This window comes from Topomyia yanbarensis, chromosome 2, assembly GCF_030247195.1.
Source record: "Topomyia yanbarensis strain Yona2022 chromosome 2, ASM3024719v1, whole genome shotgun sequence".
NCBI lineage: Eukaryota > Metazoa > Arthropoda > Insecta > Diptera > Culicidae > Topomyia > Topomyia yanbarensis.
The window spans coordinates 146103437-146116140 of NC_080671.1; the positions used below are offsets into that span (position 1 = coordinate 146103437).

General features: G+C 35.3%; 1 protein-coding gene across 1 annotated transcript in view; it reads left to right on the plus strand.

Moving 5' to 3' along the window:
* The first annotated feature begins 1509 nt into the window (after positions 1-1509).
* LOC131681649 (serine proteinase stubble) overlaps positions 1510-12704 on the plus strand; it is a 63044-nt gene continuing 51849 nt past the window's right edge. The window contains exon 1 of the mRNA XM_058962575.1: positions 1510-2574. Coding sequence (XP_058818558.1) covers positions 2262-2574 — 313 coding nt within the window. The 5' untranslated portion in view covers positions 1510-2261. The remainder of the gene's footprint in view (positions 2575-12704) is intronic.

A 12704-nucleotide genomic window follows, 5' to 3' on the forward strand; every position in this document is an offset into this window, starting at 1 on the left:
GTGCTACATCTTTTTAGGCAAAAATAGTCTAAACTATAGCTTTTGATATTGGAAAGTATCTTATTATAAGAAAGCATATGTAAAAATGTACCCCATGGATTTTGAGTTTAACATAATTGTACTTTTAAAAACAACATGCTCCTGCTAGTGAAATAGTTAGCGCTATCGTCGTTTAGGAATCCGCAAGGAAAAAGTATTTAATGCAGACATTTGATACATTTACTGTGTAAATTCATGTAGTATTCTAAGTAATACTAGAACTATGAAATTTATAAATGTCTTATTATATATATATATATATATATATATATATATATATATATATATATATATATATATATATATATATATATATATATATATATATATATATATATATATATATATATATATATATATATATATATATATATATATATATATATATATATATATATATATATATATATATATATATATATATATATATATATATATATATATATATATTATGTTATACTATATTAAGTCAGCTGTCCTACTTGTTCCATGTTCCAAAGTACCGCATGCAATATTGCACCCCCAAAAAGAACGTGTGTGGATTTATCCCGTACTGTGAACTGGGACAAACCGCTACCAACGGGAGCACGAATATAAACTCTTCATACTAAGCAGTAGATAGAATTTTACCGTAAAACAAATGCCAAAAACACTCGGGCGACTTCAATCACTTCCCATTCAACGGGCGGTGCCGCATCAGTATGGAAGTAAGCGACGAACCCGTTGCAACCAGCATCGAAATCATTATTTCAAACAATCTACACATTAGTTGGTAGGTTCGGTATATGGTAACTGTTGTGGCGAGGAACGAAATATAATCCCTTTCTTCCAGCACACGGCAGCCAGCAGCAGCGACGGCCCAACAATGGTTTGTTTTGCTTTATAAAACAAACAAGCAAACTATCGCGTCACAGCAATTACGTCTTTCTCTATTTGTAATGGCATCGCCGGGCTGGGAAGGTAATTTATAGTGCGAAATCAATTGTGGGGCATCTAACTTCTTTCTGCTGGCTGCCTGCTGTGGCAGGCGATCAACCTACACTTCCTTCTTGTTAGCTAAATGGCGTAGTTCCGAGGTGTTTGAGGAAACTCAGCTGCCAGTGCTGTTAACTGCATTCCAACCTTTTTTCAGTTGTATGTTTTGGAATTTCAAACGGAAAGTCATATGTGTTGGTTTACCGGCAACACTGCCAACCAGCTGTCTCAATATAGTAAATTTCACCAACAGCAACCACACGCGCTGCAACTTTTCCGCCGAACCTTCGAATGTTTGTTTTTATTTTTCTCCCAACCCAATCCAGCCAACAGCGACGCGAAAGGAGACCGACTGACTTCGGTGGGTGTCTTTGGCCCCAAGAAAAGACTTGCTTCAGTTCAGTATCAACTACCAAGGCGATCGTTCGTCTGTTGTCTACTGTCTTCAAGGGTTGATCGCGTGTGGCGTTTTGTGGTTCAGCATTGAGACTCACCGCCGTCACTGTGCGGGTGGGGATTCGCGCCATCGAAAGAAAGGTGCTGCCCTTGGCCCAAGCTGGATAGCACGAGTGAGAAACAAAGAACCGGAACCTACGGTGGAGTCGTCCGACCAAAACCCCGCTCGCAGTTTACCCTGGTATCACGATCCGGACCTCTATACTGGCAGCAGAAACCGCATTGATATTTCTTGTTCGCATCGAAAGTGAAATTGTCCGTTTCGAGCGGTTGGACGGTGGAGAGAAAGGGGGTAAAATTCTCATCGACTGCGGCTCCAGTGTGGAGGTCTCGGTGGGTTCATTGTCTCCCTGATCGCTGTAACCACTGGCTGGGGGACCTTTGTCGAGTTATTACATTGAGGAACCTTAGCGAAAAATACAACCTTTGTATGGCTTTCTTTTGAGTGCATCGAGTAATGGTAGTTATAAAAAGATAATGTGAAACCTTCCAGCAAAGAAGTGTGCGAGTCCGAAGTGGCGCAAGCAGATGTAAATGGCATGTTTTTTCGTGCAAAGGTGAATAAAAGTGAAAAGATACGGCACCAAAAATATGACCTAGTTGCATAACAGGGAGCAAGTGGTAAAGCGTGAAGTGCTTTTTTGGGGGGTATTTCGATTGGCGGCCTCCTCCGGTTTGCAGCAGAAGAAAGACAAAACCCAGTTTCGGTTGTTATGCTGTTTTAGTAGGGCCTTACCGTTTTTGCCGCTACTCGTGTATCCGCGTTCGTAATTTTGTAAGAATAGCTCGTCATGAAGAGCGAAGGAATGGCGGGTCTTTCGCTGAAGCACCATTGCAGTGAGATCTCTCAGGCGATATGCTCGCGTAATCATGATGTCAGCGGAAGACAGGAACGGGTTATTTGCTGTCGACGACGAGGGAGCGTGGCTGGTTGCATTTCTGTGCTTGTGTTATTGTGTTTAGGGGTTATACTGGCCGAAAGGACTCCTTCGCCTCGGCAGGAGCAGGATATCTTGATACTGGAAGCGCTCGGTAAACGACAAACCTTCAGCAACAACAATGTGGATTATGGACCAAATTCTATAATGGAGCTGCTTGGGAGAAGTATGTGTTATTTTCTTATATCCTTTAAGTCTGTGAACTTTTACATCAGTTATGGTCGGGTTAGATAAAACATTAGCATCTAGGTTTATGTTAAAATTGAAATCCGGCTGGTATTTACTTTATTCATTAGTCAGGCATGACGAATTTCATCTGCATTTGATACATATTTTCCGTCCCTATAAATTTTGTTGGGTTTACGAGTTCATAGAAGAAGGCTAGGTGTATATAAGTTGAATTACTAACGTAGCTCAGATTGAGCGAGCTGAAAAAATTGCAACTTGCAGTAGTAATCTAATATAATTTTTACTACAACAGTTTAACAATTTATTTGCCTTTAAATTGGAAAGTATTTTTTTGTGATTGCAATTTTTTGATGACTCAGTTGATGTATTAACTTAACCCATTGCCCGCGTGTGATGCCATATTGCATCACCAGACATGGACTGTGCAATTTTATAGCAATAGTTTGCGTGAATATATTCGAAGTGGTCCTTGTCCTTACTAAACAGGGCATAAATTAAGCTGTGATTTATGTTTAATTCATCACAATTCGTTCAACTATTTTGTCGTTATCATACAAAGGCTGAGAAAACACGCTTTAATCCACCTAACAGTGTGATGAGATATTTATTATAACTCCTAGAATTCCCTGTTCGGATATTACATCGATCAATTAGCATGGGATAACATCATTGCTTAAAGCTTGTGCGACCACCCCTGGCTGCTACTCCGTTATCGATCGGGACTAGCTGAAGTTGCACAGGGAATCAGTAGATAATTATGCTTGGGATTAGCGAAACATCTTTCAATGTGCAACTCATGGTAATCCTAAAGTGGTTTTGATCAATACAGGCGCCGGCCAGGCCCGAATGTAGATTGCGGAAGGAAAGGGAAGGAATTGTTAGTCCGATACTTGCTTTTGCTAGAGGCCGTATATACTACTGCGCACTCCACAAGTATCACGGGAGGAGCATATTTTTGTTAGTAGAGTATAGAAGTTGGATATACTTCTTCTTTACCGACGCCAGAGAGGTGATTCCACTACCTGGACTAGATATCGATCCACCAATTTCATGGACCGGGGATCAACGGCTTTACTTCCCTTCCGAAGGAAGACGTGACCACAAATTTTTTCACCTCAGAAAAATCTCAACGATCTCGGCTGGGATTGAACCCAGGCAAACTGGAATGAGTGGCGGTCACGCTTACCACTCAACCACCGGCGTCTCTAAGCCGAACAAAGCTCAACTGAAATCCAAAAACTAAAAAGATTGTTGAAGAAAAATGTATTGTGGTGTACTTGAATGGATCGTTTTCCCAATAAACAAATTTTTTCTTGCATAAAAAAACATGTTGACCAAAAATTGAGTTTTGTTGTGTTCAAAATTATAAACCAAAATACATTGCAAAGAATCGAATTTTTTTATGAAAGAGGAACCGTTCAAGTATACGAGAATGTATGGGGATTTACTGTTTTACCGCGTTTCTAATCCACTAACTCCGGAACCGGATGCCGTATCAGAAATAAATTCAATTGCACCCTATGCCTTTCATTTTAGGCTAAGTTTGAGAAAATCGGTTCGGTTATCTTGGAGTATGGAGTGTGTGATTGTTGGTAACATATATACACACATACACACTCATAAGCACACACACATTTTCCGAACTCAACAAGTTGAGTCGAACGTGTGAAGTGAAGATTTAATCACCTGGTCTCTTACCCCTCGCTAATGCTGCTTATGGCATACTTGCTGTGTTGGCAGCACTGTCATTGCACAGTGGATGTCAAATATGATTGACAAAGTCCATCTTCATCCTTGTTATGCAGTTTTGCTCTTGTGTCTCTGGTGTCAAGTTATTTCTTCCGAACTCATGAAATTTCACAGAACGGTATGAGCTTCGGGCCTCTGTTAGGCAAACTGTCGTTTTTCAGTGTGATTGCACATTTTGTTTTATATGGGAAATTCACGTGTTGTCGGATTCTTTTACTCAACTCCGGAACCAATACTTCGTTCAAATGAAATTCGGTAGCAATCAATGTGAATACTACACCCTTCATTTAAGACTGAGATTATGAGAATCGAGTTAGCAATATATGAGAAACAGGTGTGAATCTAATTTTGGAACTTGGCCATTTCCTGTAATTTCTGGGATCCTCAACAGTTCTCAATGTGGTCAAAGAGACTTTGATTGGCAATTAGTGATCTGGACCAACAATTTCAAGCAATTTAAAACTCATTTTAATTAGTTTTGCGTGATTTAGATATAATGATTATACCGATTTGTATGGGAATTTCGCATGTTACCACATACTTCAACCTGTAACACGGGAACCAGAACTCCGATCGCAATGAAATTTAATATCAGTCAATAGGGATATTGTAGCTGTAGCTGTAGCTTTGAGATTAAATTTGAGAAAATAGAGCCAGACATTTTTAAGAAACAGATGTGAATTCACTTAAGGATCTAAGCCACTTTCTGGAACCTTCCGGTTTTGCCGAAGGTGTCCAAAGTGGTCAATGTGGGTTTGATTGGGAACCAGTGAGCTAAAACCATAAATTCAACACATTTTTGCATCTTTTAGATAACATGTTGATACCAATGTATATGGAAATTTCATGCGTGATCGCACACTTCAACCCGTAACTCCGGAACCGGAAGTCGGAATTGAATGAAATTCAATGGCAGCTTATGACAACGTTGTACCTTTCATTTGAGACAAAGTTTGAGAAAATCGGTTCAGTCATCTCCGAGTAACCGATGTGTTTATTTTTAGTCACATACACACACATACATACGCACACCCAGACATTTTCCGAACTCGATGAACTGAGTCGAATGGTACAAAACACTCAGCCCTCCGGGCCTCGGCTTGCCTTTTTGAGGGTTAAAACATAAGAAGCCCAGTGTGGCCACCGAGATTACGCGGGGCTATTCTAGAGGTTCAATACAAACAATTCACCCTTTCATGCCCAACGTTTTTCTAGCGCATCAAGGGTTTCAAAACTATTTATCCTTGTAAACGGTGGGGTTAAGAAACACGAAAAGTCTTTCTTCATAAACATTGGTGTTTGCCACGCAGTGTTAGAAGCTGCTCAATTTTTACCTTCCAATGCTCAATACAATTGTCCTAGAATAATCACAATAGTCCACTTGCGTGAAAAACGTAGCCAAAGAAGTCTAAATTGATAAGTTTTATCAGTTTTCAATAATATTGCAACATAACAAATATATGTGAATAAATCATTTTCAGTCGTCAACGTAAACTGCCCCTGACAGCACTGCTCAATCGGATTCCGATCAGATTAATTTCAATAACGTCAGTTCTAGAGCTGATTCTTGTAACTGTTAATACTCAAATGAAAGGCAATAGTTACATTTATTAGCCTTACTTGTTTTTGTAAGCAAATGTTGCCTCAATCAAAACTTTTAGCTGTTTAAAAACGTTGTTGTCCACAAACAACAAGGGCATGAATAGGTTAAGCGTATAAAAAGCCGTTTTTTGCCCACTGAAACAGACGCCCCCCATTAGAACCTTTATAAGTGGCCTATACAGTCAACGCAACTTTGATTGACCTTGAGTTATATATAAAGGCAAATTCAAGTAATTTTGCACCTGTTTAGTCTCATATTAATATCATGGTGGAAGCTTTTTTAGGAATTTACTGCGTGGCACTTTTCAATCCCTAATTCTGGAACTACAACTCCGATCCAAATGAAATTTGATAGCAGGTTATGGCAAGGTTACACCTTCCATTTGAGCTTAATTTTGCTCAAATCGACTCAGCCATGAATTCCACGAAGTTCCGTCCGAAAATCTTTAAAATCGTGACCGACCATCTTAGATTCCAATGAAACTTTACACGTTTCACCGTCATGCAAGACTAAATATTTTCCACAGGTAATAAGATTATTTTGACTCCAGAGCAACTTTTCAAAAGGGCGTAAACGTTTCTACGTGTATGAATTTCAATTTTTTTTGTTCGATTACTGTATTTTATACAGCAAAACTATCTGAGAATGAGTTACAGGGAATGAATACTTCTGTCTGAAAAAAATATACACTGAAAAAAATGTTGTGTCATTTTGCAAAAAAACAAAAATTTATGATAAAAATTTAAATTGCGAAAAAACCCATTTTTTAAATCTTTTATATTTTGTTACCAAAAATCTAAAGAGAAAAGAAACATTTTGAATGTAATTGCATGATGGAGAAAAAATCGGAAAAAAAGTTTTCCTAACAATAACTTCGTACATGTTTTTAAATTTCATACTAATAGACATACAAAATTGTAATTCTATTACAGAATATAATTCTAAGCACCATTTAAAATCAAAATGCATTTAACAAAAATCTTCCAAAATGCGATAGTTTTCGAGATATTTGAAATTTTGCTCCTTCAAAAACAATTAATTCGTGTAATTATGCTCTTTTTAAAAGTTATTCGCGTTACCCCATCAAAAAATGTCAAAAATTTAATGTTTATCGTTTTAAAGACGTAAAAGCAACTTTTTTAGTGTATTTGGATCCTGGAGAATCTTTCAATAAAAAAGTTTTCCTAACAACAACTTTTGACATTTTTTTATAATTCTTACTATTTGCAGCCAAAAATACAATTTTCTTTTTGAATATAATTCTAAACGCCATTTTAAATCGAAATGCTCTTAACAAAAAATTTCCAAAATGTAGTAGTTCTCGAGATATTTTAACTTTTGTTTTAACAACACAATTATTTTGTTTTATTACGACCTTTTCATAAGTTAGTCGCATATCTCCATCAACAATAATGGGTCTTTCAAAAGGCCCGTAAACTTTCGTGCAACTTTCTCTTTGACATCAAGGCGATATTGTAAACCATTTGAAAGTTACATGAAAGCAACCAAAATATATTTCAACCATAGGGTCTGTTGATTAAACTATACAGGGTGTTTGGTTTATGGTTAAGAATCTCTCGGGGGGTGATAGACTGCCATATTTGGAAAAAAAAAATTGTTCTACACATACCATCAAATCTCAACCGTTACAGAGTTATTGAACTTTTTGTGTAAAAAACTTATTTGTCTTAAAATACCTCTAACTTTAAAAGTATACTTTGTATTTTAAATATTTCAGTTCCATTCGAAAGGTGAGAAAATTTTCTATTGAATGGTGTTCTCATATCTTTTAAGTAATTAGTTTTAATTACCTTTTAGCTGTAAAAGAATTTAAAAGTTGGTGTTTTTGAGGAGGTTTTTGCTAATGTTCTCGAAATAATGAAGTATGATTATAGCAATATCCATTATCCAAAAGTTGGGTTTTAGGACAATTCATAATTTGTTCTTGGACGTCATATTTCTATCTCTTCTCATTTCTTTGTAATTTCATTACTATACTTTTCCTGTAACCGACTTGCAAGCGCTTAAAAGACTCTAATCTAAAAAATATGCTTTATATCGTTATTTACAAGATTTCATTGGAAAGCTGAGAAAATGTCCTATCAGTGTATGTACAAATATCTTTTAGTTAATTGTACTAAATGATTTTTTACTAACGAAATAACTCAAAATTTGTGTTTTTTTTTGAGTTTTTTAATTAATCTAATTAGTAATCAACAAAATTTTTGTTTTTTTTTTTAATAGCCCGCCTCTCACCCCCACACCAAAAAGCTCACAAACGGAGCCCCCTGGTAGTGGACACATCAGTTCTCAGCGTACAAAAAAAGGGTCAGCACAACAAAACAAAGTTACGAATCGCGGAAACGCTGAGAACAAAAAAAAAACAATACGAGACCGACAAAACACAAAATTTGACAAGAAGCTACGGCGAGTACCCAGCGGAAAAGAATCCTTTTAAGGGTCTCATCGTAGCTTTGCAGGAAGCTCATAATAATTTAAATTTATTTATTACTTATTGCTATAAAAAATGCATTTATCAATTGTTTTTATTTAAAAAAAATGTTAACCAATTATAGCTAAAGGAATAAGCTCGATTGGTGGTGAACGAAGTTTATATTAAAAATTCTCCTATTTTATTTTTGAAAATTAGTTTCAATTATTTATCGTTACTATTGTTCATTTGATGCCCCTTAATGTTCTCTATAACTTTTTATTTGACACTTTGTCTATATCTCTTTTCATTTTGCTGCTATTTAATAGTTAACACAGCATGAGCTCGCCACAAATGTAGTGGGTTCGAAATCGTTATTTTTGCATATGAAACGATGTGATAAAAACGATTTTGCGTCGAAACCAAAAGAGATAATTGAATGGAGTCAAAGAAAGAACTGTAGAACTTGCTGAGATGCATTATTTCCATGATAATAATGGTGATGTTTATTATTTACCATTTAAAGAAAATTAACGAAAATGCTAATAATAGCACTAACTTTAAACTAATTTACTTTTAAAAGAATACTAAATTTACTTAACTGAAAGGTATTAACACATTTTTTACTGTAAAATTTTCCTGGCTTTCGAATAAAAAGAAAAAAAGTACAATAAGTGCCATAATTTTTCAATTAGAGCTGGTACTAGTGAAAATGAGATAAAAATATCCAAGTTGAATAACCCAAAATCGTGAAAATAAGCAAAGGTAAGTGTATCAGGTCAAAGAACAAATTAAGCAGCTCATCAAGACTAACAATCTGAATTATTAAAATGATGAGGTTAACTATTAGGATTTTCAAGAAATGAACGAAAAATCGTTTAAAATTGTTTAATTTTCAATAAATTACTTTGAAAAGGCTACTTAAACTCATTAACTGAAACATATGAGGGAATCACTCAATGCAAAATTTTCTCACCTTTCGAATGGAACTGAAATATTTAAAATACAAAGTATACTTTTAAAGTTAGAGGTATTTTAAGACAAATAAGTTTTTTACACAAAAAGTTCAATAACTCTGTAACGGTTGAGATTTGATGGTATGTGTAGAACAATTTTTTTCTCCAAATATGGCAGTCTATCACCCCCCGAGAGATTCTTAACCATGAACCAAACACCCTGTATAGTTTAATCAACAGACCCTATGGTTGAAATATATTTTGGTTGCTTTCATGTAACTTTCAAATGGTTTACAATATTGCCTTGATGTCAAAGAGAAAGTTGCACGAAAGTTTACGGGCCTTTTGAAAGACCCATTATTGTTGATGGAGATACGCGACTAACTTATGAAAAGGTCGTAATAAAACAAAATAATTGCGTTGTTAAAACAAAAGTTAAAATATTTCGAAAACTACTACATTTTAGAAAATTTTTGTTAAGAGCATTTCGATTTAAAATGGCGTTTAGAATCATATTCAAAAAGAAAATTGTATTTTTGACTGCAAATAGTAAGAATTATAAAAAAATGTTGTTAGGAAAACTTTTTTATTGAAAGCTTCTCCAGGATCCAAATACACTAAAAAAGTTGCTTTTACGTCTTTAAAACGATAAACATTAATTTTTTGACATTTTTTGATGGGGTAACGCGAATAACTTTTAAAAAGAGCATAATTACACGAATTAATTGTTTTTGAAGGAGCAAAATTTCAAATATCTCGAAAACTATCGCATTTTGGAAGATTTTTGTTAAATGCATTTTGATTTTAAATGGTGCTTAGAATCATATTCTGTAATAAAATTACAATTTTGTATGTCAATTAGTATGAAATTTAAAAACATGTACGAAGTTATTGTTAAAAAAACTTTTTTACCGATTTTTTCTCCATCATGCAATCACAATCAAAATGTTTCTTTTCTCTTTAGGTTTTTGGTAACAAAATATAAAAAAATTAAAAAAATGGTTTTTTTTCGCAATTTAAATATTTATCATAAATTTTTGTTTTTTTGAAAAATGACACATTTTTTTCAGTGCATATTTTTTTCGGATAGAAGTATTCATTCCCTGTAACTTGTTCTCAGATAGTTTTGCTGTATAAAATACAGTAATCGAACAAAAATATTTTGAAATTCATACACGTAGAAACGTTTACGCCCTTTTGAAAAATTACTCTTGTATCAAAACATTCCAATTGCCAGGGAATATCATGGAGATTCATACAGCGAACACACCTGCAAAGTTTCGTTCGAATCGACGATGGTCATATATTGCGGTCGGCCGGTTTCTCATGGAATCCCTCTCTGAGAAAAGTGACTGATATTATAAAATGCGTGCACACAAACATACACACATACACACACACTATGTGCCGATCTCAACGAATGGCATATGAAACTCGGCACTCCAGGGCTCGATTAAGATGCTAGTTTTAGAAATAATTGCACATACTATCTACCAAATGAGCAAAAATGTATGAAATGAACAAAATGTCAATGTTGAATTAAAAGCATGAAATGAAAAAAGTTATATAATAAATCGAATTTATTTAATGAATTATATTCAAAATATGTATAAAACAAATTAAATGAATATTATGAACAAAAACTAAGAATTAATAAAATGAATAAAACAATATTAATACAAATGCAAGAAACAACAGAAAAACGATAAATACGAAGAAAATCAACATAATGAATACTGTGCAATAAATTAATGAAATGATAGAAATGCGAACGTATATCGCTGTAATGATGGAAACAAATGAAATGAAAAATCTGCGAAAATGTTAAAATAAATTCCATGAAAAATGAACAAGAAGGAACAAAAGAATTACAATGAATAAATTAAATAAAATGAACAAATTATTTGTAAAAAAAGTAACAGTGCAGTGCGGACAGAGATTGACGGAAAGTAAAAATGGGAAAATGAGCATCATAAATAACTGAATATAATCCTAAAAACCTGTTTTAATCCACCTAGCGGTGCAATTGTGCCTTTCTCACTTCTCCAAACTATGATTTAATAGCTGGTTCGTACAATATAACATTATGGAAATGTCTTTCATTCTTATTGCACTTGGTAAATATATATAAGAGCACCTTTTTGCATTCATCGCGGTATCGGTTTGAATCGCAGTTTTCTATGTGATCGCACTCCACAACCCGTAACACCTTTCATTTGAGACTAAGTGGATCAAATCGGTCTAGCCATTTTCGAGAAACCAATATAACCGTTATTCTGAATTTGGATGCTTCCGGATCCGTCGATGGTGGCCAGTGTGGCCAAAGAGACTTTGAATGACTGTTGGTGACCTAAATCTACAAATTCAACAGTTGTATTTACATTTTGGAAAAAAAATCACCTTTTTACATTCATCGCAGAATTCGCTAGAATCGGGATTTGCTGCGTGATCGTACGTATCACCCTGTAATTCAGGAACCAGAACTCGGATCCACACAAAATTCAACAGCAGCTGATGGAACTTTCATTTAAAATTAAGTTTGTCAAAATCGGTTCAGAAAATTCCGAGAAACCGATGTGGACAAATCAACACATTTTGTTTTGTAACCATACTTTTCAACTCGTAATCCGGAACAAGATGTCGGTTGAAAATGATATTCAATTGCAACCTATGGAAATATTATACCTTTCATTTGAATCTTAGCTTGTAAAAATCGGTTCAGCCATCTCCGAGAAACCGATGTGGACATTTTGTTAACAAATCCGCACATACACACACATACAAACATACATACACACATACATACACACAGATATTTTGCGATCTCGGCGAACTGAGTCGAATGTTATATGAGACTCGGCCCTCCGGGCCTAGGTTAGAAAGTAGGTTTTTGGAGCAATTGCATAACCTTTCTATATGAGAAAGGCAAAAGAATAATATTTAATTAGCTTAATCAGCATGAGTTCAATGTTATCTTCATGTGATTATATTTTGAAACGTTGGTGGAATGGTTTTGAAAGTGGAGGGAATGGGGGGTTAGTAGAGTGGGAGTGGAGGATGCGTCAGAAATCCTTCATCTTATTTCGGTATACGGGGTGGATGAACGAAATGCGGGCGTGAGGGTTGTCCAAGGGGAGGGGAGTGATGAAGGAGGGAGGTGTAAGGGCAAGGCGGGGAGGGGGAGAGGCGGCGACGTAATACTCAACTGCATATTTTGCCTTCCATTTGTGGCTTGATTTGAGAAAATCTGTTCAGTCATCACCGAAGAGCCGATGTGACTTTAATTGTGGAATATGCCCGGAATTTCGGACTTCCGGAATCGTCGATAGTGAACAATATATTCAAAGAATGTTTGATTGGCAATCAGT